General features: G+C 52.2%; 1 protein-coding gene across 9 annotated transcripts in view; it reads left to right on the top strand.

The window, feature by feature from the left end:
• Positions 1–24,103, top strand: part of CUL9 (cullin 9) — a 36,446-nt gene that overhangs the window by 10,763 nt on the left and 1,580 nt on the right. For 2 of the 9 annotated variants that reach the window (XM_071805826.1, XM_071805827.1), the window contains exons 6-40: positions 2,589–2,727; positions 5,120–5,310; positions 5,795–6,179; positions 6,389–6,590; positions 6,877–7,084; positions 7,188–7,381; positions 7,524–7,741; positions 7,881–8,115; positions 8,516–8,621; positions 8,943–9,170; positions 9,352–9,442; positions 9,531–9,702; positions 9,915–10,020; positions 10,388–10,483; positions 10,566–10,741; positions 10,960–11,093; positions 11,173–11,349; positions 11,606–11,721; positions 12,212–12,394; positions 12,726–12,883; positions 13,183–13,393; positions 13,485–13,650; positions 13,801–13,946; positions 14,107–14,224; positions 14,625–14,821; positions 14,902–15,164; positions 15,242–15,605; positions 15,897–16,037; positions 20,065–20,229; positions 20,319–20,482; positions 21,396–21,489; positions 21,708–21,782; positions 22,280–22,390; positions 23,434–23,551; positions 23,899–24,032. In XM_071805826.1, coding sequence (XP_071661927.1) covers positions 2,589–2,727; positions 5,120–5,310; positions 5,795–6,179; positions 6,389–6,590; positions 6,877–7,084; positions 7,188–7,381; positions 7,524–7,741; positions 7,881–8,115; positions 8,516–8,621; positions 8,943–9,170; positions 9,352–9,442; positions 9,531–9,702; positions 9,915–10,020; positions 10,388–10,483; positions 10,566–10,741; positions 10,960–11,093; positions 11,173–11,349; positions 11,606–11,721; positions 12,212–12,394; positions 12,726–12,883; positions 13,183–13,393; positions 13,485–13,650; positions 13,801–13,946; positions 14,107–14,224; positions 14,625–14,821; positions 14,902–15,164; positions 15,242–15,605; positions 15,897–16,037; positions 20,065–20,229; positions 20,319–20,482; positions 21,396–21,489; positions 21,708–21,782; positions 22,280–22,390; positions 23,434–23,551; positions 23,899–24,032 — 5,982 coding nt within the window. Of the gene's footprint in view, positions 1–2,588; positions 2,728–5,119; positions 5,311–5,794; positions 6,180–6,388; positions 6,591–6,876; positions 7,085–7,187; positions 7,382–7,523; positions 7,742–7,880; positions 8,116–8,515; positions 8,622–8,939; positions 9,171–9,351; positions 9,443–9,530; positions 9,703–9,914; positions 10,021–10,387; positions 10,484–10,565; positions 10,742–10,959; positions 11,094–11,134; positions 11,350–11,589; positions 11,741–12,211; positions 12,395–12,725; positions 12,884–13,182; positions 13,394–13,484; positions 13,651–13,800; positions 13,947–14,106; positions 14,225–14,624; positions 14,822–14,901; positions 15,165–15,241; positions 15,606–15,896; positions 16,038–20,064; positions 20,230–20,318; positions 20,483–21,395; positions 21,490–21,707; positions 21,783–22,279; positions 22,391–23,433; positions 23,552–23,898; positions 24,033–24,103 lie in introns of all 9 variants that reach the window. The other 7 variants (XM_071805825.1, XM_071805829.1, XM_071805828.1 and 4 more) reach the window with 7 other exon arrangements.

Raw genomic sequence — 24,103 nt, forward strand, 5'->3', positions numbered from 1 at the left:
GACAATTGAAATTAATTGATTTTTTTTTTAAATCTAGAAAATCAGTTATTTTGGCAAAGAAAGCTAATGCACCAATCTGTCAGAAATGAAACTTGAAGTGGGTTTTCCTATTAATTCAAATTTGTTATCTTGAACACCTTTAGTTGCTCCTTCCACTAAAATATGCTTTAATGCTTTGCACGCTACTGAAGTCAAAGTAGTGAAGCTGTACTGATGACTTTTTTTTTTTTCTCAAATCAGAAGCACTGGTTTTAGTGTTTGTCAATCACATGGAAGTACCACTGAACAATCTAAATCCTTTCCACTTACCAACTGTGCTTTTGGCAGATTACTTGGCATGCCTTTCATCTCTCTCCTCTGAACAGAATTTTGCTTCCCTCTCAGTTGTGGCAACTTCTGGATTTGTATCTCTATACTTTGTTTCTTTTGTATTTACTCAACATTCAAGTAAAATAGTCTTCTAGTTTTGGACCATGCGCAGGTGATATTTCATTGCAGGCCCCCTCAGTTGAATAACTGCATCTTATTTTTAAGTGGTTGATAAACCTTCTGTCTTTTATAACCCAGTCTGTAAGGATAAATTGCAAAGGAAATATGTTTCCTGCTGATTCTCTCTTTATCTTTATGCTCCTTGCTTTCTAAGATCTGTGTTTTTCTAAAATTCTGTTTTCTATTTCTTATAAGCCTGTACTTGCTTTTATTCTTAATGTAATGAGGCACTTGGAAAGAGCACCAAGATCCTTTCACTTTTTTCTCCTGTTGCCTGTAATATAAATTTCAGAAGGGTTTTTTTAATTCACAAGCTGAAGTGTACTGTTAACTTCCATTCCCTTTGTCCAGTTGGTCCCTGTCTATTTTTCTATTTAACAAGGCTGAATGAACTTGCAATTGCTCCATCCAGGCATATTTTCAATAACAGTCTTCTGTAAGGCTCACACTACTGGCAAAATGAGATCTACATGGTAATAAATATTAAGTGAAAAGTTTGGCTGTTATATTTGGAAGCACCTAGTTTCTGCCACTGTTAGTGTTCCTTGCCCTCCAGCCTGTCTAGAAAGTTGAGAATGTACATGCAGTCTTTGTGGGTGTTAATTGTTACCCTGCTCTTCATGTTCATATCCTTGTATGTGTCCGTAGCAGTCCCCCAGAGTAATGTGAGAAACTTGTGAGTCAAACCGTTCAACGAGGTTTTTCTCTACAGGGAGATACCAGAAATCTGACACCTCAAAAACATCTTTGTAATGACATGTCTTGATCATTGGTGCTTTTGCCATCAGTCTCTCTTCAAAGGGAAACTTGATTTTTATCTCTGTTCCTCTTTCTCATCTTGTGTATCACACTTGTTTTGTATTGACAGTTTATCTGCTGGTGACTAGTGAGTTCAAGTTACAAGAACTGCTTCTCCCTGGTCTTTATTAAAATCTGATCCCTTCCTCTTTGGTTAGTTCTGCTTTTGCAGTTTGTCCTGCCTGAGGCTAGCTGTCAGTTTTCTATGTGTAAAATGCAAATTCACGTGCATTTTTGATTTGGGTCAGTCCATCATCAGTCTGTCTCCTACCTCCTCTTACTTTTCCTTTGTTGCTCTGTTTTCTGTTGCTTTCTTTGCCTTTCGAAGAAAAAGTTTCACTCTTGTATCTGATCCTTCAGTCATCTCTTTCCATGATTCCTTTGATATGATATTTGGTACATAACTTGGTCAGAGATTAATTGAAGACTAATTAGTGTTTGTAGGGTTTGATTAAATCTCCTTCGTTATAGTACTTTCTTAAAACCCGTCTGCATCTTATTTGTTTAGCTCTCCAGCACAACGGAGTCCTAGTAGCATTGGTGTAACTCCAAAAGAGCTCAGTGAATCACGTAACCCAGATATTTTTCTGCTGTGTGTTTTTTTTTTGAGATGTTGTATTTGCTGTTTTGTTGGGTCCTCCTTCTGCTATCAGAAGGTGAAATGTAAAACTACAATATGGGAAGCTATTAGAAAAAATCCTTCTGATTTTGAGAGGCGACTTGGACAAAGTACAGAAAACAATTGCCTTAGTTGAGACATGTTTGTCAAGAGCCCCAAACCCATCTGAGAGGGTTGGTGAATGACCAATGTGTAAAAGTATAACTAATACAAGGTAAAATCAGAGTAGGAAAACCAGTTTTCTCTACATTTGCATTCACCAGGTGGTTTGCGCCTCAAGACCCTTTATATACAGCTCATCTACCTTGGGACAGTGTTGGTTAAGTTCTTCCTTTGTGTGCTTTTCCCGAGGCACCTACTGATGGGCACTTTTGAATGGGCATGCTTAACTAGATGCACTTCTGTCACTGGTGCTGTGCTAGATGAGATCTGTAGTGGTTGCAGGCAAAGTTGGTGGTTGTTTTTTTTTAAACAAAGATCCAGGTGTAACCAGGGGAACAAGTTAATAAAGGTGGTATGCTTGAAAATTAGACAATGTGTGTGTTGAAATCTGTATATGAATTAGGTGGTCTTCTTGAACAGTGCTTGCTATCTCCTTGCGTTTAATAAATGGGAGGACAAATGTATCATGAGGATTGAATGAGTGAGCAAATCTGATCATCTAGATCTGTTTCACCCACAGGTTTTATGGCAGTCAACAGGTCAGACCTACTGGATGCATTGGCACATGTTGGAGATCATTGGCTTTGGAGATCAGTGGGAAGATCCTGCTACTCAGGAAAAAGAACGTAGTCTGATAGAGAGCTCTAATCTAGACACAGGTGAGACTATGTGCTGCATGTTTATATCTGTGTTATCTCTGATTCTGCTGTGGCGTATTTTCAAGTGGTGAACTTTATATGGCTGAACATATAGTAACTACCAGGTTGGATTTAGAAAGTACCATGAGCTTTTAGTTTGTATGTAGAGCTGGTTAAGTAATTAAAAGGTTTGTGGTTGCATGGAGTATTTTTGAATCCTAGACTTCTGTCATGATATAATAAAAGTCATGATATAAAAAGCATAACATTTGATTTAAATTGCAACTGTCAAAAATGTGTGTTTGAATTAACTGAACAAACCGAAATAAGAATGTAGGATCTCTCCGAGATGAAGCTGCTTTGTGCACGCTCAGGTCCCCTTAAATAAATCATGTGGATTTTTAAAAGCATTAACGTGCCAACAGTTTGTTTAACTTCATACAGCTCAGTTTTGGGCAAGGTGAGCAGTAGATGTGCTGTTTTCATAAGACATCTGCAGAACCTCCTAGAATCCTTTGACATTGCCCTTGTACTGGCAGAAGATAAAAGGGAAAACCGAGACTTCAGATACCCGTTTCTAATTCGGCATCTGATGTGACTCTGGCCATGGAAAACTGTCTTTTATCACGCCTGTGATCTTGTAGGAGTAATTTGGACTTAACTGCTGCAAGAGACAGAACGTGCATGAGATCAGCAGCTAATTAGCCACTTCAAAATATTCTTATTGCCAGTTGAAAACATGGCTTCTTTAATGGCTTCCGTCTCTTGTAACTGAAGACTTAACTGCACAACAGTATGAAGTGGCTAAGTTAAAACAAATTGGTTAGACTTTGCCTTTTTTCTTTATCTCTGATTTTGGCAGAAGCATAGGCTCTGTTTCACTTCTGTGTAAAACTCTTTCCAGTCATGATATCCCACATAGAAACTGAATTGAAAAAGCAGATGCTTTCTGCTGTGTATCTTTGTCAGCTGGATAAATTAGCTCACACAGACTGACTGTTGGTAGTCAGATGTGTATGTAGTTGCTCTTGGCACGCTTGGGCATTTTGAAGTGAGTTTGTCCCTTTTCTGTTGAGTCTTGAGGTGGTGAATGTCACCCACATTGCACTGGCAGAGAGAACTGCAAGTTGTTGCGTGGCAGATATCAGCAAGTGTTCGTTCAGCTCTTATTTCTAAATTACCTAGGGAATATCTAGCCTACGTAATGGACTTTATTTCCCTCTCTTAATTTTGAATGTATTAGCTAAAAGGAGTGTGATAACTGTGCAGCCTTGTTTTGCTTTTGCCTGTAAGAATTTGCCCTATTAGCAGGCAAGAGGCATTTGGAAAAGAGAGAAGCTCATAGCAGAATTAGCTTCCAATCTATTGACTTCTCTAGCATCTTGGACGTGTGCCAGCAATGTGCACTTCCAGCCCAGAAGTGCGATTGCATCTTGGGCCGCCTCAAAAGGAGTGTGGCCAGGGTAGATCGAGGGACATGATCCTGCCCATCTGCTCTGCTCTGGTGAGACCCAACCTGGAGTCCTGCATACAGCCCTGGAGCCCTCAGTACAGGAAAGACATGGACCTGTTGGAGAGGGACCAGGGGAGGCCACAGAAATGATCAGAGGGCTGGAACAGCTCTCTCTGAGGACAGGCTGAGAGAGTTGGGGCTGTTCAGCCTGGAGAAGAAAAGACTCCAGGGAGACCTTATTGTAGCCTTTGAGTACTGAAAATGGGCCTATAAGAAAGATGGAGACAGGCTTTTTAGCAGGGCCTGTTGCAATAGGACAAGGGGTAATGCTTTTAAACTAATGGAGAGGAGATTCAGGTTAGACATGAGTAAGAAATTTTTTTTATAGCAAGGGTGATGAAACACTGTCATAGGTTGCTCAGAGAGGTGGTAGATGCCCCATCCCTGGAGACATTCAAGGCCAGGCTGGATGGGGCTCTGGGCAACCTGATCTGTGTCCCTGCTCATAGCAGGGGGATTGGACTAGATGAGCTTTGAATGTCTCTTCCAATCTATCCTATGATTCTGTCTTGGGCCAGCTCTGTTTCCCCTTCTGCAGCTGCGTGGATTATGCAGGTGGTGGGTGTCCTAGTGCATTGCCCTGGCTGCTCTAGGCACTGTGGGAGCAGGCTGGGGGACCAGTGAACTAGAGGTGCTTTTAACATTCTACAGCCCAAAGAGGTTGAAGCGAAGATGTTTATCCCCATCTCTACAGCTTCTCTAGGGTCTCCTCCCAGATTGTTCCCCCTCTCACTGCCTTCCTGTCACCTTCCTTTACCATAGCGGGCTGTGGGACAGTGGGAATCTCTTCTGCCCAGGTGTTCCGCATGAACTCTTTCGCTGGGGAGCACGGGGTGTGCAGCAGAGGATGGGGAAGTTGGCAGGGCTGTCAGTGCCCGTCCTTGCTCTGCTCTCCTGCAGTTGCGCAGCCGTTTTTCTGCAAGCCCTTTGGGGGCCTGTACTCCCTGCCATACCTGGGGGAGCAGCCGTCCAAGGCTTCAGAGGTCCTGAGCCGTGCTGAGTGGTGGGAGCTGCTCTTCTTTGTGAAGAAGCTGGAAGCACAAGGGCAGAAGGAGATCACCTGTCTCATCCAGCAGGACCAGGGGGAACAGGTGCTTGGCAGAGCCTGCAGTGGGCAAATGGGAGGGAGGGAGGAAGAGAGTGAAGCGACTGGTCCCAGAGGATGAGACAACAAGCATGAGCAGTGCAGGGACAGCTTGAATGGGGCAGAAATGGGACTGAAATGGGTAAGTGGGGGGTGGTGGGTGTGTGGGGAGCTTGGCACAGCAAAGGGGTGAGGGAGAGATGAGAGAAAATGCAATCTCCCATGACCCTGGAAGAGTACAGTGTCCAGGGAGGTTTGGGTAGGTGAGGCAAGCCTATGGGGTGATTCTGCTGTTTGCGGTTGGGTGGTGAGTGCATGTGGGAGGTCTGGGCTGGTGGCGGTTGGGCTGGGGACAGCCAGGGGAGGGTGGCACTGGGGAGTGGCCCTGGAGTCCCCTGGCGGTGCAGCCTTTCTGTCTGTTTTGGCACTGGCTGTCAGGAGGGGCATGGGGTAGGGAGTGCCTGAGGTTGAACTTGACCTCATCTGTCCAGCTGCCGGAGGTGGATGAAGAAGCCCTGATCCAGCTATCGATACCTGTGGAGCTGGCTCAGAAGGTGCTGCAGGTCTTGGAGAAGAAGTGCCAGGGCAGCATCCAGCGTGACCTGCGTGGGTCCCACATCTACGCCAAATACTTCCTTGGTAGGAGGGCTGAGCAGGATGCCAGGGTGAGCACTGCAGTGTCCTTGGAGGGTGCTGGCTGCAGGAGCACTGTCCCTGAAATCACAATGGCCAAGGCAGCGAAGGAAGAGCTTTCCGCATCCACAGTGCCACCTCATGCCCTCGCTGCGGTGGCAAAGTCGGATTCCCAGCTGTTTAGCGAGCTCCTTGAGAGGGAAGGGCTGCTCTTCCCAGAGGTGCCAGAGGAGGAGATCAGAGGTAATGGCCTGCGATGCACTGGGGCACCCACACAGAGCTGGAGGTGGCTCATTGCCGTGGCGGAGGAAGGCTCTGGGCAGGGCACCTGGGGGTTGCCTGGGAAGGGGGGAGCTCGTGGGTGCTGGGTCTGTGAGTGCTCAGTGCTATGGGAGGTACTGGGGCATGACTGCTGCCCTGATGTGCCCATGTCTCTGCCTCCCTCCCGCCAGTGCTGGGCAGCTCCGATGAGGCGGGTGAGAGGGGCTCGCTGGCCAAGATGGCAGCCATGGTGGACGTGATCCAGAGCAGCAGCTCAGAGCTGGGACTGTGCTTAGCCGGGCTCAAGCACATCATGAAGATCCTGGAGGAGGAGCCTGAGCCTGAGCCACGAGTCAGCAAAGTCCAGGGTGGGCTGGGGACCAGGAGTGTTGGGTGAGCCATGGTGTGCTGCACACCCATCCTGCTGGTTGGGGAGGGCTGTGTTGGCAGGATGGGGGCCAGTGGTGGAGGTGGGGGTGCGGGAGGTGGCAGTGGGAGTGTGAAGGCAAGAAGAGTGGTGGATCTTGTGTCCTTTTGTTCCAGGCAGTGTGATTGCTGGGGCTGACCCAGCTGCGGTAGAGCCATGTGGGCAGGGTGAAGGTGGCTGGCAGTGCCCGGGGTGCTGTTGTGCCAGCAGCAGTGCCAGGCAGCTGCTCCTGAGGCATCCTTTCCTGTGCAGGGAGAAGCTGGTGAAGGTGGTGGTGGAGCTGCTGAGCACTGAGGTGGCAGAGAAGGCCTTGGTGGCAGTGACGCTGCGACTGCTGGCCATGCTGATGATGAAATACGACTGGCGCATGGCGTTTGCCACGGAGGGTGGTGTGTGGGCCATGCTGGCTGGCATGCAGCAGCATGCCTCCTCTGCCCTGGTGCAGCAGGCCGGCCTGGCGGTGAGTGTGGCAGAGAGTGTGCTGGACGCGGGCAGGAATGGCACTGGCTTGCCCAGGTGTGGCGGAGATGCCCACTGCCCTCCTGATTGCTTGGACCTTGCAGACCCTGAAGGTGCTGGTGGGAGCTATGGCTGGCGAGCCAGAAGGCGCCAGTGGGAAGGTCTTGCCCCTGAACCAGACTGACATGCAGATGATGCGAGAGATCTTTGCCAGCATCGGCACTGCTTCCAGCGAGGGCTCGGCAAGTCTGCTGAGTGCCATCCCTGCTGCCATGAGCACCATGCAGAGGGTGCCAGGGTAGGGGCAGAGCGAGGGCAGTGGCTAGAGGCGGGGGGACCCTCTGTGTTGAGAGTCAGGCAAGGCAGGCAGGTGGCTTGTGGGTGCAGGGGAGGCTCTGTGCTGGGGGGAGGAAGGCACCTGCATGGCTCTGTCCCTGCAGGGGCTCCTCAGGCGTGCAAAATGGGTTGCTGGTGGTGAACATGCTGATCGACGGCCACCGGGGCCTGGCAGAGCAGCTGGTGAGCTGTGACCTCCACACGGTGCTGCAGAGCTGCTGGTGGGACAGGCAGAGCACTGGCTGCCCTCAGGCCATGCTGGCCCTCAGCACCATCAACCGCTTGGCAGAGCACCGGCTACCTCTGCGCCTGGAGATGGCAGGTACCGTGCACCCAAAGCCCCACTGTGCTGCAGCGCCGGGACGCAGTGGGCACGGCTTGCCTCGCCTGTGGGGCAGAGCACCCCATGGCACGGCTCCTGTGAGTGCCTGGGCCAGGCCTGTATGTCCCTGTCCTGGCAGGCAGAGAGGTGCCACTGGGCCTGGGGGACGTGCGGACACTGCTGGGCAGCCTGGGGGACAACAGCACCTTGTCCAAGGAGGTGGTGGTGGTCCTGGAGCGGCAGCTCTGTGCCGAAGGCCCTGTCCCCTCTGGTGAGGCAGCCCGGCTGCTGCAGGACCATGGGTGCTTCAGGCTGCTGCTGCGCAGCTTGAAGCTGCTGGGGACAGAGAAGGCCATGAGCTTGAGCATCCTCAGGTGGGTCCCTGAGCATCCTTGGGGGATCTGGGTCCTCCGCAGCAGGTGTGAGTGCTTGTGGTGATGTTTGCAGGACACAGCACATTTGTCAATGTGTATGGGGCTGTTCAACTTGACTGTGGGCCAGGGTAGGTGCACCCCAGCACATCCACAGGTGTTGATCGGGGTGTCCCGGGGCATGGGGCCACATGGGACAGAGCAGCACATGCGTGGATGCTGTTTGGGACATGCTGGGGCAGTGCAGCAGATGCGTGGGTGCTGGTGTGGTGTCCGAGATGCCTGGGGAGCCTTGGCTCCCTGTCCGTGTGGAGTGCTGGCTTTGTCAGTGGGGTAGGGAGCAGGGCTCCCCCTGGCACTGCTGTCTGCCCCAGCTTGAGTTGGCCCCCCCTCTGTCACTCAGGATCCTGAACAAGTTCCTGGAGGGTTACCAGGAGGATGTGCTGCCCTGGCACGAGTGTGTGGAGCCCTGTTTGTTCTCCCTGAGTGCGCACAGCAGCGATGGGGAGGTAAGGAGGCTGTGGGACTCCCGGCGGCCAGGGGCAGCTTTGGTGGCTGCGCTGTGTGTCGGCTGGGCCCAGTGTTGGTGAAGCAGGTCCCTGCCTGCTGGAGTCCAGTGTGTCATGGCTAACGCACTGAGAGAGGTGGGCAGTGGCCATCCTGGCCATGGCCACAACCTCATGGCCAGTGTGCCCAGTGCCATGCCCGGCTGGGCTCTGATGAGCCCCGCTGCAGTGTCAGGGTGAGGGGGATGGAGCCCTGCAGAACCTGCTGCTGGGGCTGGAGGGCTCCTGGTGCCAGCCTGGCCACTCATGGCTGCCACTCAGCAGGTGGTGCAGGAGGTTGTGGGCTTCCTGCACCGCCTGGCCAGTGCCAGCAAGGACTGTGCTGCGATGTTGTGCCATGCGGGCTCTCGTGAGGCTCTGGCCAAAGCCCTGGACAAGCACCGCACAGCCCCGTCACTGGCACCAGCCCTGCTCGACCTGGTGACCGACTGCGAGAAGTACAGCAGCCTCTGCAGGAAGCTGACAACCAGCATCTTGGCTGGCTGCATCCAGGTAGCCCTGGGAAGGCCTGGCTGCACTGGGCGTCTGGGTCTTGCGGCATCCAGCCGTCCCGGGCACTGAGGGGCAGCCTCAGTCTGCTCAGCCTCAGTCTGCTCCCTGCCTGCCACAGCCCTGTGGTGGGCAAGGAGAGGAGGACCCAGAGCCCCTGGTAAGAGCCTCACCCATCCCATAGCTGGTGCTGGGGCAGATAGAGGAACATCGCCGGAGCCAGCAGCCCATCAGCATCCCCTTCTTTGACGTCTTTCTGCACAACCTGTGCCGAGGTGACTGACAGCAGGAAGTGGGATCTGGAGCCCTGTGCCTGGTATATGCTGGCCAGGCGGCTGGAGGCTCCATATGCTCTCCCCACAGGCTCCAGCGTGGAGGCGAAGGAGGACAAGTGCTGGGAGAAGGTGCAGGTCTCCTCCAACCCCCACCGGGCCAGCAAGCTGACAGACAGGAACCCCAAGACCTACTGGGAGTCAAATGGCAGCACTGGCTCCCACTTCATCACTGTGCACATGCAGTGTGGGGTGCTGGTCAGGTGGGGCTGGCCCGGCAGGGCTGGGAGGCCTTGGGGCCAGGAGGGCCAGCAGCTGTATAAGGAGGAGAGGGCTTTGGAGGCTCTGTGCGAGCCCTGCCCCAGTGGTCCCCATCCTGGGGGCTGCTGGATGTGGGCAGCGGTGTGTGGGGCTGGCAGGGGCCAGGGCAGGGAGGTGGGGACAGCTTGGCAGCACCATGTTTGCTGTGCTGCAGGGAGATGAGCATGCTGGTGGCCAGCGAGGACTCCAGCTACATGCCGGCCCGTGTCGTGGTGCTGGGGGGCGACAGCCCAACCACCATCAGAACCGAGCTCAACGCAGTGAGTTTGGCACAGGCTGCTCTGGCCATGGGGCCCCACAGGGGCAGTGGGCTGGTCCTTGCTGTGCCCCATGAAGGTGTTGCCCTGGCTGTGGGGCCCATAGGGAGGTGGGGCCAGCAGGAGGTGCTGTGGGAGCCTCCTCCTGGCTGTAGGCAATGGGAGCTGGAGACCTGGGCAGGGGCAGCCCTGCAGCCCATCCTGCGCTGGGGCTGTGAGCCATGGATGGGGCCCTGCCGGGGGTGCCCTTTGGCTGTGTCGGGGCTGCTGGGGGACACACCTCATGGCCATAATGTGGGTTGGCTGGGGAGCACGCAGGGTGGCTGGTGCTTGCCGCCTGGCCTGCTGAGAGCACACTGTCTACCTGCAGGTGACCATCCTGCCTTCAGACAGCAGAGTGGTCCTGCTGGAGAATATGACCCGCTTCTGGCCTGTCATCCAGATCCGAGTGAAGCGGTGCCAGCAGGTAGGGGAGCAGGAGGCCAGGAACTGGCAGTGTAGGGTGTCAGGGACAGGCTGCAGGAGCTAAGGGTCACACTTTCCTGTAGGGCGGCATTGACACACGTGTGCGTGGCATCGAGGTGCTGGGTCCCAAGCCCACGTTCTGGCCAGTCTTCAGGGAGCAGCTGTGCAGGCGAACGTTCCTCTCCTACACTGTTCAGGCTCATACCTGGTGCCAGGAGATCTGCCGGGACCGGAGGCGACTACTGCAGCTCTTTGGCAGGTGAGTTGTCTACCGACTGTGTCATCATGTCCCTGGTGTCCCAGGGCCTGGGGAGACGGTGCTGGCAGCCCGCAAGGGGATTGTGTGGCCAGGAGAGGAGCAGCCGGGTGTCCCAGCTGGACAGCAAGGGACTCTGGCTTCTCCTGGCCACCAGCAGTCCCAGAGGGCCAGGGCCACCTTGCAGTCCCCCAGTGTGTGCTGCCCAGCTGCTGTTGCAGGCTGAACCAGGCTCTGCGGCATGAGCAGGGCTTTGCCGACTGCTTCCTTCCTGACGATGAGGCAGCCCGGGCCTTGGGCAGGACGTGCTGGGAGGCCCTGGTGAGCCCCTTGGTGGAGAGCATCACCAGCCCAGGTACCCTGTGTTCTCCTGGGCCCATCCACACCGTGCCTCAGGCTGAGGCACCCTGCTCTGAGTCTGGTTGGCCTCGCAGACCCCGAAGGCATCAGTGCCCTGGCCTGGCTGCTGAGGGAGTACCTGGAGAGTGTGGAGCTGCCCCACCGCGCCACCAGCCACAGTACTGTCTTTGGTTCCCGTGTGCGGCGCCTGACCCAGCTCCTGGTGCATGTGGACCCCAGCAGCACAGAGCCAGAGGAGGCAAGAGCAGCTGGTGAGTGAGGGGCTGCCTTCCCGTGGAGCTGGGGGTGGTGGTCCCGAGTGCCGGGCTGTGGCTGCGGGGATCTGCCTGGGAGCTCTAGGGAGGGTCCTGTGGCTCCTGAGCTGGGAAAGAATGATGGCTGTGCCCCCACTGCAGCCATGCCTCTCCAGCATCTCCTCTGCCCCTTGGGGAGAGGGAGAGGCTGCTGTGGTTGCTGTGTGGAGCCTGTGGACAGAGCCACACTGAGCCCAGGACTGTCCCTTGGCAGGCGGGCAGGAGAGGAAGAACAAGGAGGTGCCAGCCAGGGCTGCGAAGGCAGCGGTGGAGAGGTCGAGCAGCCTGTGGGGCATCTCACAGTGCTGGCGTGGCGTGGTGCAGCAGCAGGTAGAGCTTGGACAGCCAGGTGTGAGGCCAGAAAGGGCACGTGGGACTGTGTGCCAGGCAGGTGTTGTGGAGAGCGGGGCCTGGTGTTGCCCTGGGATAGTGAGGGGGGTTTGGGGCTGTATCTGACCTCTGCAGAGCCTGGAGGGGTATGGGGACAGCCCTGCTGCACTTGCCACCCTGGCAGGGCTCAGACGTCAGCCTGGCCCTTGTGCCCGGGCTAGGAGACGGGTCCAGCATTGGGCAACTTATTCCTGCTGGGTGGCTGCTGCACTTCTGTCCTGCCCCACAGCCTCTGCTGAGCCCTTGGGCTCTGCTCCCTCCTCACCCCAAGTGCTCAGCAGCCCCTGACAACACCAGGGCCTCCAGTTGGCCACTGGCCGAGACCCGGGCAGCCGGTGTCGGCAGAGCAAGGCTGGGGCTGTGGAGGTTCCCGCAGGGCACAGGTGCGTCCCACTGTGGGGCTCACCCCTGTCGTGCTGCCTCCCCACAGGTGCAGGGGTTCCTGGAGGTGGCAGGGCAGGCACCAGACCTCGTGGAGCGATACTGCGGGCTGTACCAGCGCCTGCGTGGGGCCACAGAGGAGCTCTTTGGGCAGCAGGCCACCTTCATGCTGGCCCTGGGCCAGGGCTTTGCAGGGGCTTTGCTGGAACTCTCCTTCCTCACCACCCTGCACGTGAGTCAAGGGAGCGCGGCACCAGTGCCGGGCCCCGGTGTCACCAGCCCCTGGCACTGGCTGGGGAGGCTGCCCTGGCCCACAGCCTTGGGTGAGCTCTGGGTGGGGGGTGTCTTAGCCCCACAGTCAGGTCATGGAACCAGGTCCTGCGGTGGCCCTGGATGGTACCCAGCTGTGAGTGCTTGCGTCCTGTCCTGGGCTGGTGCCTGCGCACCCTTGTCCCCTGCCCAAGAGCCCCAGGGTTTCCTGGCTGCTCCCCTCAGGCACTTTTCCCCAGCCCGGCCTTGGCCCCCCAGTGAGCCCCCTCTGCACCAGCCCTGTTCTTCTGCAGGTGAGCGAGCAGTTTGCCCGCTACCTGGACAGGCAGATCCAGGAGCTGCAGGGGGCTGCAGGCAGCATGGGGCCATTGCAGCAGCTGCAGCAGATCCTGGAACCCTTTGTTGTCTTCAGTGGCCTGGAGCTTGCTCACACCTTCGAGCACTTCTACCGGTGAGGGTGCCATGTCTCCACAGCACCAGAGGGCTGGTGTGGCATGGCGAGGCGAGGGCACTGGGGCTGTGGCTGAGCCTGGGCTGGTGTGGCTGTGATGCTCCCACTTGCTTTTCCCATCTCTGGTGTGGGGAGGGGAAAGGCTGTGAGGGGCACATTTCCTGCAGATGACAGGGAAGGGAGACGGGTGCTGCCTAGCCTGGCACAGAGAGGGCTGAGGCCATCTCTGTCTGCTAGTGGGTGGCTGGTGGCCACAGGGCTTGGGCTGGCACCTGACCTGACCCTGTGGCCTGTGGCAGGCACTACCTGGGGGACCGGCTCCTGGCGCAAGGGCTGTCTTGGCTGGAAGGAGCTGTCGTGGAGCAGATTGGGCTGTGCTTCCCCAGCCGCTTCCCCCAGGAGATGCTGAGGAACTTGGCCGAGTCAGAGGAGCTCCAGCAGCAGTTTTACCTCTTCCGGCTGCAGGAGCAGGACAAGTGGGTGGTGGAGCTGGACACGGGCCTGGACGAGGTGAGCGTGCTGGTGGGGTGGGGAGAGCAGGAGGCTGCCCACATTTCTCACAGGGATCCTGGGGCCTGTGCTGAGCTGCCCTCATGTCCAGGTGCTGGGGAAAGCCTCGGTGGCAGATGTGCCAGAGGTGAAGGTGCTGGCCCTGTCCCCACGCTGCTGGCCTGTGTCCCCATTCTGCTACATGGATGAACCTGGGAGGTTTTTCTCTGCCGCCCTGACGTCCCCCCTGGATGAGTTTGCTGCCTTCTGCAGGCGGAGTGAGTGTGGCGGCCGTGGGTGTGCGGGGGGTCTCGTGGTGCCCAGCCTCCCCCTCAGCAGCTCAGCCAGCAGCAGCAGCAGTGCTGGGAAGTGCTGGGAGTGCCCAGCAGAGCTGGCCCCAGCCCTGGCGCTGATGCCATCTCTGGCAGGCCAGAGCCAGCTGGGCTGGGAGTACTCGAAGCCTCGGCGGCTGCAGTGGACATGGCTGGGCCACGCTGAGCTGCAGTTTGGAGACTGCATCCTCCACGTGTCCACCCTGCAGATGTACATCCTGCTGTGCTTCAACAGTGCTGAGGTAGGAGCTGGTGCTGCGGTGGGTGCTGGAGCACAGCAGGGTTGTGCCCTCCCTTCTGGTGGGGTCTGCAGGGGTGTTTGGGGCAGAGGCCCCCCCTTGTTTGGCAGGGCCAGTGGATGGTTGGGCTTGGCCGGCCATTCCTTTCCACGCCCTCCTGCAGGAGGTGGCTGTGGAGGCCCTGCTGCAGGCCACCGGGCTCCCTGCTGAGCTGCTGCACCATGCTCTGACACCGCTGACCCACGGCGAGGGCATCCTGGTGCGGAGCTGCACGCCAGGAGGTGAGTGTGGGGCTGGGGCGCCCCTGGGGATGCTGGGGTGAGCGTACCTGAGCTTGTAGGGGAAGCGAATGGGCTGGGATGGGTCTGTGGGTGTTTGGGGTGCAGGTCTGTCTTTCAAGTTGGGGGCTGGGGGTGGTGTGTGGGGCTGGTCTTGGGGCCATGCGTGGGGTGTGTATCAGCATGGGTGGGTGGGTCTCGGGTCTGTATGCAGGGTTGGGGACCAGGGCCAGGGGTGGTGGGTGTCACTGTTGCTTGGGGCCAGGAACAGGGATGGGGCCGACACCTGTGAAGGCTGCAGCAGGAGGCCCAGGGCTGGGTCCAGCAGCCCCACGTGTGTCCTGGGGCTCCTTCAGGGCCCAGCTCAGGGCCTGGCTGACCCCAGGCTGGGTGCTGGCCCCAGGTGTGCTGCAGGTGAACCAGGCAGCCCTGGCCTGTGCCTCTGGCCGCCACCTGAGGCTGCTGCCCCAGCAGAGGTACCTGCGGGTGGAGAGGGCTGATGTCAGCACCCTGGAAAGGAAGAGGAATGTCCTCTGCTGCCTCATCACCCGCATCCTCAAGGTGGAGAAGCAGCTCCACATAGACAACCTGGTGTTTAGGGTATGGAGGGATTGAGGAGGAGAGGGGGTTTTCCTGGGTGCTGCACTGCATTGCAGTGTGGGGCTCCCTTGCTGCTGTAGGTGATTGATGCCTGTCAGAGGGGCGAGTTGTGTCCAGGGCTGCAGTTCCTGAGCTTCTGCTGCCACAGCGTGGACGTGCTGTCCTGTGTCCTGCACTTACTGAACCAGGGCTATCTCCGGCGCCACGAAGAGAGGCCTCATGTCTTGGAATATATCTCTGCTGAACCCGCAACACCTCTTGGGGGCCAGGCACAGATGGTTTTTCAGAGCAGGCCACCAGAGGTATCTCTGGATGATGATGACGACGCAGACTGCCTGTATCGGTAGGGACGCATGTCACCAGGTGTGGAGGGGTGTGCCTGTCTACCCTGTATGGACATAACGCATTTCTCCATGTCAGGTTGAATCCTGGGATAGGCAGGTTGGAAGAGTTTCTCATGGCAATGCTGCAGGTGCCAATGGGGCACACACTTAGTCCAGAGGAGGCGAAGGTGCTCATGAACCAGACAGTACAGCAGGTCCAGGATACTCTGAGCATCCCGAGTGATGTTGCTCGGCACCTCCTCATGCACTGCAGGTGGAATGTGGATTTCCTGATCCAGTGCTATATGGAGAATCCTGAGACCCTGCTCATCTCCTCGGGGCTGCAAGTGCAGGATGCCCAGCCTCCCCCGAGCCCAGGAACCCACTGCCCAGTCTGTGTGAACCAGCTGTGTCCTGCTGAGAAGCCACCAACCCTCTGCTGCATGCACTACTGCTGCAAGGTGAAGGTCCTGGCACCTTTGGCTCCTGTAACTTGGTAGGGAATTGCTGCTGCCTAGTTGGTGGCAGTTGATTTGCTGTGGTGAAGCTGTTTTCAGGTGATTTTCACAGATCACACACATTCTTTTTCCTCAGCTCCATTGTTTATTGTGATCCTTCAGATCCAAAGGTTCCCACCTTTGTGCTTTTGAATATTTATCCATGGTTTGTGGTGGTTTTGTGCTTCCAGGGTGGCATGGCCCAGGTGGTGCAGCTCCCGTTTAGCTCTGTTCTCTCCTCTTCTGCCTTCACAGCCCTGTTGGAGTGAGTATCTTGCGACTCGCATTGAACAGAACATGGTTGTCAGCTGCACCTGTCCCATATCTGAGTGCCGTGCACAGCCAACTGCAGCTTTCATTTGTTCCATCATTTCCTCCGAGGAGATTATAGCCAAGGTGAAATAGGAGAGATGGTTACTGGGTGTCTAAGCTCTATTTCATTTTGGTCAGCACTAGCAGATAATCTTGCTGCTAAGATTACTAAGACTGACAGTGTGATAATCGAGGCAGATCAGATTTCTGACCAGTGGTGTCTGTTGTCTCTGATCGTGGTCAATACCAGCTATTCAGGTACTGACAATGATCAGTTGCAGCCAATTTGAACAAGTTGCCCTGATGTTCCCACTGAAATGTTATGTTACCCCTTTTTGCTCAGTAGGGAGCAAACATACATAACATCAGGAAAAGAGCACAGTGGTATTTCATTTAAATGTGTCTCCAGCAAACAACATTTCAGGTGCATCCTTAGTTGAGGACCAGGTGGGAGCTATGATAGCAGCTAATGCATGACAAGTGTCCTCTGCTGGTGTGCTGGAAGCAATTGTAAAATCTAGGGCAAACAAAGAGGAAACCTTTAAGCACTTTCATTTTATTGCTGCCTCAACGACCCCAACATCCTTTCTCTTCTATCAGCCTCTGGCTTTGAGCACTCCAGGTTTTTGTGAAGATGACAGAAGTCATCACATCAGACTTAATCGTTGCTCTAATTAAGTCCATGTGGATCTACATACATCTCTAAACTGGACTTCCTGAGCTCTCCCCACCTTAGATCTCAGTCAGCAGGGGGAAGCAGGAGCTACTTGTTCTGAGGCAGAAGCTACTTTTTCTCCCTATTATTTCAGTTTTGAGTTATCACTTAGAGCTGAATGCACCCCCCACCCCCATACCCTTGCCTAATGGCAGTGGTTTGGCTATTGCATGACTGACTATTTTTGTTAATAGCTGAGCAGATCAAGTGTCTCATCTGTTTTCCACTGCTCTGTTGTTTGACAGGCCTCCACCAGCAATTGCTTCTCCAAAAATATTCTCCTCCTCTTCCAGCTTGTTACTGTTATTATGATCCCATGTGAACAGTCATAATGAAAAATTAATAGTAGTCATAAAGACTGCTCCATCTTATAATTTTTCTTTAACCTTCCAAACTGGCAAACAAAATGGGCAAGGCTACAGAAGAGCATTTCCTTTGATATATCTTTTGTATCTTGTTTTCTATAAGAAGTGCTTGGAGAATTAGTTCACGTAGCTGGGCAGTTGGTTTTTACTGGCTTTGCAAATCCTATAGTCACATCTCTCTGAGAGCAGGATTTAATATCCTGTTGCTATGGCCATTTTATAAAAAAAATTATTGCAGGTCAGTGTGAATAGGAGTCAATTTTAACAAGTTGCTCTGATGCTCTCACTGAAATGTTATGTATTCCCCTTTTTGCTCAGTAAGTGGTATAGCTGGAGTGTTAAGGCCTCCTGCATAGTCGCACATATAGTCGTAGAATAATTTAGGTTGCAGTAATATGTGGGAATTTCTGGTCCAACCCTGTGCTCAAAATAGTCATTCTTGTGCGAAGATCGGACGCTGCAGTTAAAACACGCTGCTCCAGGTTCAGTTTTCTCTGCATCTTATGTGTAGGTAGCTCTAGGCAGTGGTAAGATTCTCCTCTGCTGCCTTCTCCCAGGCTGAACAAACCCAGCTCTCTCAACCTCCCCTCCTGTGTTTTGTGGTCCAGCCTCTGTCTATCTTAATGGCCTGTGGATGACATTTTCTCTAGTCTGTTAAGGTCTTTCTTTTACTTGGGAGCCCAAACTCTTCACAGTATCCAACAGTGTCAGCAGTGCCAAATAGCTGTGAGAAATCTCTTGCCTGCTGACTGCACTCTTGCTAATACATTTGAGTTTTAACTTTCATACTTGTTTTTCTACAAAACATAAACCCTATCATATTTCTGAAAGAGGTTTTCTCTCAACCTGGTTCCTGGAGAGTCTGTTCTTCAGAGCTGGTCTTCCATTCTGCCTTCAGGGATTCTTTGCTGGGAATCATGCTATGGGCTCCATACCTGGATTAACTCTAGCACGCGCAAAGGTTCCTCTCAAGATCTGTTGGTCAGTGTCATGTGATACTTGCCAACTTCCTGATTGTACCTGGCTAGTTTTCTTCCCAAACCTTCATTGAACACTTGCTCACTCTTCTTTTAGACTTCCTAAGAGCAGCTCTTTCTCTTATGGTTCCAGTAGGAATCCTAGATCTACTTCAGCAGTTGCATCTCTGTCTCCTCACCAAGAAAACAGGATAGAGCGAAACTCCTGATGTGAAATTCAGCCTCTGTGAAGGCTGTGATTTGTTGTTGTCTGCTGACTTCAGTACCCATTTATCTCTCTGAGTACTGATGTCTGGGCAGAAATGATCACAACACCTATCAACGGGATGACAACAGACACAGATGTTGACTCTCTGAGAAGAATGAAGTGGCTTTGTTGAGACAGCCTCCACCAGGCATTTTGCCATGACACTGGCTGACACCCTTGCAGCCAGTCAGTGCACACACTCTGGTTTAGGTTGCCTGGGGGAGAGAATGAACAAGAGAGAGAAACCAATGTGAGCCCTGTCTGAGCCCTTCAGTGCTCAGGGCTTGTACCTTTTATCTGTAGTGCTCGTTGTGATCTGTATTGTCATTTCTGTGCCTGGTGGCTATAGAGCAGCTCTCCAAGTATGCAAAAATATCTGTAGGAGGTCTATGAAAATGATGGGGTTTCTCCTGAACTTCCTCTAGCTTTGTGTATGTTTGTAGTCCTTACACTGTAGTATTGTAACTCAGCATAGAAAATTAAGCTACAATGTGCAGTGTAGTTGCATCCTTGGGCGCCTACCCGAGCAGTCCCTTATTGATAACCAATTTGCCTTTTCCTCTGCAATAATATTTACAGGCTGTGGGCAAAGTGAGTCTCCTTCCCCTTTGCACATCATGTAACTAAGCAAAAGTCTGCTGAGGGATTTAGAAAAAGTTTAAAAGAGTACCTGGCAGCTTTCTATGGTGAGATTGTTGGCCTTGTGGATGAGTAAAGATGTTATCTCAGCTTCACTAAGGCTTTCTATAATACACCATCATCCACAACATCCTCATAGAAAAAACTGATGAGATAGAAGCTGTATGAGTGGACAGTGAGGTGGCCTGCTGGACTCAAAGGGTTATGGTCAATGGCAGAAAGCTCAGCTGGAGGGCAGTTACCAGTGGTATAACCCAGAGACTGACACTAAGATTAACACTGTTTAACATTTTCATTGATGAACTGGATGATGGGACCAAAAGGAAAAAAAAAAAGGATCATGGTGAAGAACAAGTTGAACGTAAGCCAGCAAGTCTACCCTTGTGGCTAAGAAGGTCCACTAGCCTCTTAGGCTGAATTAGGAAGAGTGCTGGCAGCAGGCTGAGGAAGGTGATCCTTCCCCTCTACCTAGTGTTGGTACTGGAGTACTATGTCTATTTCTGGGCTCACCAGTACAAGACAGACATGGACATACTGAGGAGAATCCAGCAAAAGGCCACAAAGATGATTTAGGTTTTGAAACACCTCTAGGAGAAGCTGAGAGAGCTGGGTTTGTTTAGCCTGGAGAAGAGAAGCCTCAGGGTTGGATCTTATCAACATGTGTAAACACACAAAAGGTATTAAGGGGCCAGATTCTTCTTAGTGATATCCAGTGAAAGGATGAGAGGCAGGAGGCACTAGCTGAATCACAAGGAATTCCATTTAAATGTAAGAACCTTTTTTTTTTTTTTTTAACAGTATGGGTAATGGGACATTGCAACAGGTTGGGCAGAGAGGTTTGTAATTTCTATCCTTGGGTATACTCAGAATCCAACTGGACATGGTCCTGAGCAACCCTGCTTTGAGCTGGAGGAGTTGGACTAGTTTTTATCTCCAGATGCGCCTTCCAACTTCAGCTATTCTGTGATTATATGAAACAGCCTCCAGATATAACATGAGGGGTGTGGAACTTACACAAAGGGGATGAAAGGGTAAACTAACTTAGTGCCATTTTGTTGTGAGCAGTTGTTCAGTCAGATGTGGAGCCCAGAGGAAACAGACCCCAGTTGTAAGGCTCAACCATGCAGCTTCTGTGCCTTAAATCTCCTTCCTGGTTTCTTTATTACAGTATGAAAAAGCCCTCCTCAGAGGCTATGTTGAATGTTGCTCCAACCTGACATGGTGCACCAACCCTCAGGGCTGTGATCAGATCCTCCTCAAGGATGGACTTGGTTATGGGGCAGCCTGTTCCAAGTGCTCCTGGATATCCTGCTTCAACTGCAACTTTCCAGAGGTGAGGCTGAGCTGTATCACAGGGAACAGTGTCTTGGGTTTGGCACATACTGTTTGGCTTTTGTGTGGTTGACTGGTTCTCTCTTTCAGGCCCATTATCCTGCCAGCTGCAGCCACATATCTCAGTGGGTGGATGACGATGGGTATTATGAGGGAATGACAAGTGAAGCCCAAAGCAAACATCTAGCTAAGCTCATTTCAAAGCATTGCCCAAGCTGCCAGGCTCAGATAGAGAAAAATGAGGGGTGCCTGCAGTAAGTATCCATTTTTGTTTGCTACTGGAGACAGGAAAGGGCAAAGACATACAGTTAGGTCCATTGTGCCTTTTTCTAATTTTTTTTTTTTTGGCTGTGGAGTAAGAGTTATAGCAGGTCGGTTTTATAGTTTGAGAGGAATGAGTGATTGCTTTTAATTCCTAGTAAAAGCAAAATGTTCCCCAGCATTCAGAGTTAAATCTGTTGATCGCTCTGTAGCAGAACCCAAATGCATTTTGCAGTACCTTTTTATAGCATACACTTGTCTGCACTCAGAATCAGCTGTAGACATACAGAGGTACAGGTTAGGAAAGTGGATATCTCAGCACCATTTTTTCTTTCATGCTCACCTGTACCTGTAACTTCAAGCAATTTTCTTTTAACTGCCTCTTTTGAATTGGCTTGGATCTCTGGCAGCTTTTTACATGATAGGGGAGTTACATCTAGCCTTGAAGACAGGGCTTAGGAGTCACCATTTGTTTCTTTCTTGCACTGGCACAGCCCTTAGTGCCCGGCTGTGATTTGTCCCCACAAGTTGTGTGTGGCCCTAGGGCTGTGAAGTGCCTTTCTGCTCTGCGCAGTGCTGCATTACTGGTGCAAGAGGTGAGGTGCTCATGTGGATCTTGCTTCAAAATGTGGAATGCTTAGTTTACCCTAGAAGTACTTGGTGAGTTTGGACCATAAGGTTGTGCTGCCAGGTTTCCCAGCTCATTTTTGGAGACACAATGAGTGCTTTTAAGCATCATCTGCTTCCAGCAAAGGCTTTAAAAAAAATACATGCAGGGAAATGCATAGTACTGAGTGGATGGAAGTGACTGGGTTGTATGCTCCAGCCCTGTGATGTCAGGGAGCCCTGGGAGGAACTGTCTGCAAGTGACTGAGTGATTCCCCTTGTTCTTCTCCTACCATGCAGTATGACGTGTGCAAAGTGTAATCATGGCTTCTGTTGGCGTTGCCTCAAGCCCTGGAGGCCAACTCATAAGGATTATTACAACTGCTCTGCTGTGGTGAGTGGTTTGCTATATCCCAGTGGTTCCTGCTTGTGTTCAGGTGCACCTGGCCTATCAGAGGGTAAGGATCTCCACTTGTGTCCTTTACTCTGGGCTTTGTGCACTTGCCAGTAATATTGGTAGTATTGTCAAAGTCTGTATGTGTGGTAGCATTTTCCAGGCAACTCTGGTACTTGAGGGAAATTGCTACCGGTTACTTCTACCTTTCCTTTCAGGTGAGCAAAGCAGCTTGGCAGGAGAAGCGTTTTCAGGATTACAATGAGAGATGCATCTTTCATCATCATGCAAGGGTAAGGCCTCCTCTTTCCTTTGCAGATGCTGACTCTGTTCCCTTAGCCCTGGTGAGCAGGACAGCTTCTGTTGTCTATCACTGTATGTCACCTGAAGCTAAGAATCAGACTTCAGATCCAGGTGGAGATGCTTGGTTATTTCACACTTGCTCTGGTGTTACAGATAGTTCTTGACCTGCTTTCTTCTACTAAGTCTGTTGTTGAAGTTGAACATCTCACTTGTGGTGTTCACATGCTCGAGCTGATGCGATACTGGGAAGCAATGGCGACTGAAGGCTGAACTCTTTCTAGAGCTGAGATACTATAGAAGGTTGAAGGGATGGCATAGTAGAGATATCTTAGTTGGGTACAGTAAATGCTCTCCTGCTGCCTACATCTTCTGGAATAGCGCTTCAAAATGCTTGCCAATTATCTGTGCTGAAATTAATTTTTTTTTTTTTTATTTTGTGGAGCTTGACATTGTCTTTTTTTTTTTTTCCTTCCTGTGGTTATTGCAGGAATTTGCCATGAGTCTGAGGAACAGGGTTTCTTCTATCAGTGTGATGCCAAAAATTAGGACTTTGATCTTTGTTCTTGATGCCTGCAAGATGCTCGAACAAGCACGGAAGGTAAGGCTGGATAACTTGCTAAGGTTTAGACTTAATTCTGTCAGTGTGCTTTATGCCTTTCTTAAAGTTAGGAGATGCCAGGCTTGCTCTATTCCAAACGAGGGGAGACAGAATAAGCGTGAGGGGAGGAATAGCACCAGGGCAGAAGAAGAGGTCATGTCTGCCTTTCCCTGCTCTCAGTTTGAGTTGGGCTGTGTGTTCCTCACAGTCAGGTCATAGGATTTGGAGCTTAGCTCAAGTTGACACCATGGAATTAGTACAAGGATCTATATTCAGGGTTTTCATATACTGGATTTGGTCCATTCCAATTTGCCTTTGCAGTATTGCCTTTGCAATATATGCCTTATTGGTGCTGGCAGGCTTGATTCTGAGAGAGGCATGTAGAACAAGGGTGTCTGATCCTATTTTATCTTTTCCATACGGTAGCCCTTGTGTTTGCCAGGACACATGTCACTGTTGCTTTCTTCTGCTGGCTTTTCTGGCCCATTTCTTTAAATGGAAACCATGGTCTTGTTTCCTACTGGGTGCCTGGATGGCTTTAGGGGTCATTCATTCATAATGGGAGTTTGTCACTTGTTGAAAGGCCTTTGTCATGGGCTCTTGGTGCATGCACCATGCCTGCTTCCCTTTGGGCTCAGTTCTCTCAGTTCATTGCCACTTGAGTTCAGCCTGGGCTGCCTGGCAGAGTGTAGATACTGTGTGCTGGTTGTTTTGACTCTCCGCCTGCTGATCAGTCATACTTATTTTGCATTTACAATCTGTGTTCTTGTGCTGGTTTGCAGGTGGGAATAACTGGTTATTTCAGACTTCAGTACAAAATGATCACACATTCATTTCCAATCCTATGAGTAGCTCTGGGTACCCTGGCACTGCTTTCACTTGGCATGATGGTTCACTGGGCTATTACCACAGACCCAGAAGCACTGCCAGGCTTCTCTCAGCCACTGATACATGATGAAGACTGGAAGGGTTTGATGCTACTCTCTTCTTGCCCACTCTGAAGCTGAAGGAGGATGCTTACGGCATGCTCTGTACTGTTCCAGGTGCTGGCCTACTGCTGTGTATACAGCTACTATAACCAGAACACTGAAAGCATGGATATTGTGGAACAGCAAACCGAGAGCCTAGAGCTGCACACTAATGCTCTGCAGATCCTTCTGGGTAAGTCCCACAGCCTGTCTGAAGTAGAGAGTAATGTTCCCAGCTGTCTGGTTCAAAGGGTGGCAGCTCTGTAGTGGGACAATAGCGTACACACCAGCACACAGCTGGTCTCTCTTACTTCTCCCAGCCCATATTGCCTTCTTGATGTCATTTCTGGGAAATCCACTGAAGCAGTTGGGCTGCCAGTGGAGACTGATGCAGTAAGGAGCAACACATTCCCTTCTGAAAGAGGAATGTACATGCACAGGAGACCTAAGTAGCTGTGACTGGCTTCATAATCAGAGCCCTGGGACTCAATCTCTGGTTAAGAGTGTGGGAAACAGTATGACTTTGGCCTTGAATTGTAGAGGAAACCCTGCTGCAGTACCAGGACCTGGATTCTTCTCTTCAGCTCCTGAAAGCAGAGCATTTCAGTGCTGGTTTGGAATTGGTACACCAGATCAAGCAGCGCCTGTTTGCACTTCTCTGGCAGTCCACACAGGTGAAGTCCACATACCTGTTAGTGCCTTGTCTTGCTCTGGTCTAGTTTGATCTTGGGCAAACATAGAAAGG

The sequence above is a fragment of the Patagioenas fasciata genome, chromosome 3 (genome assembly GCF_037038585.1).
Source record: "Patagioenas fasciata isolate bPatFas1 chromosome 3, bPatFas1.hap1, whole genome shotgun sequence".
Taxonomy (NCBI): domain Eukaryota; kingdom Metazoa; phylum Chordata; class Aves; order Columbiformes; family Columbidae; genus Patagioenas; species Patagioenas fasciata.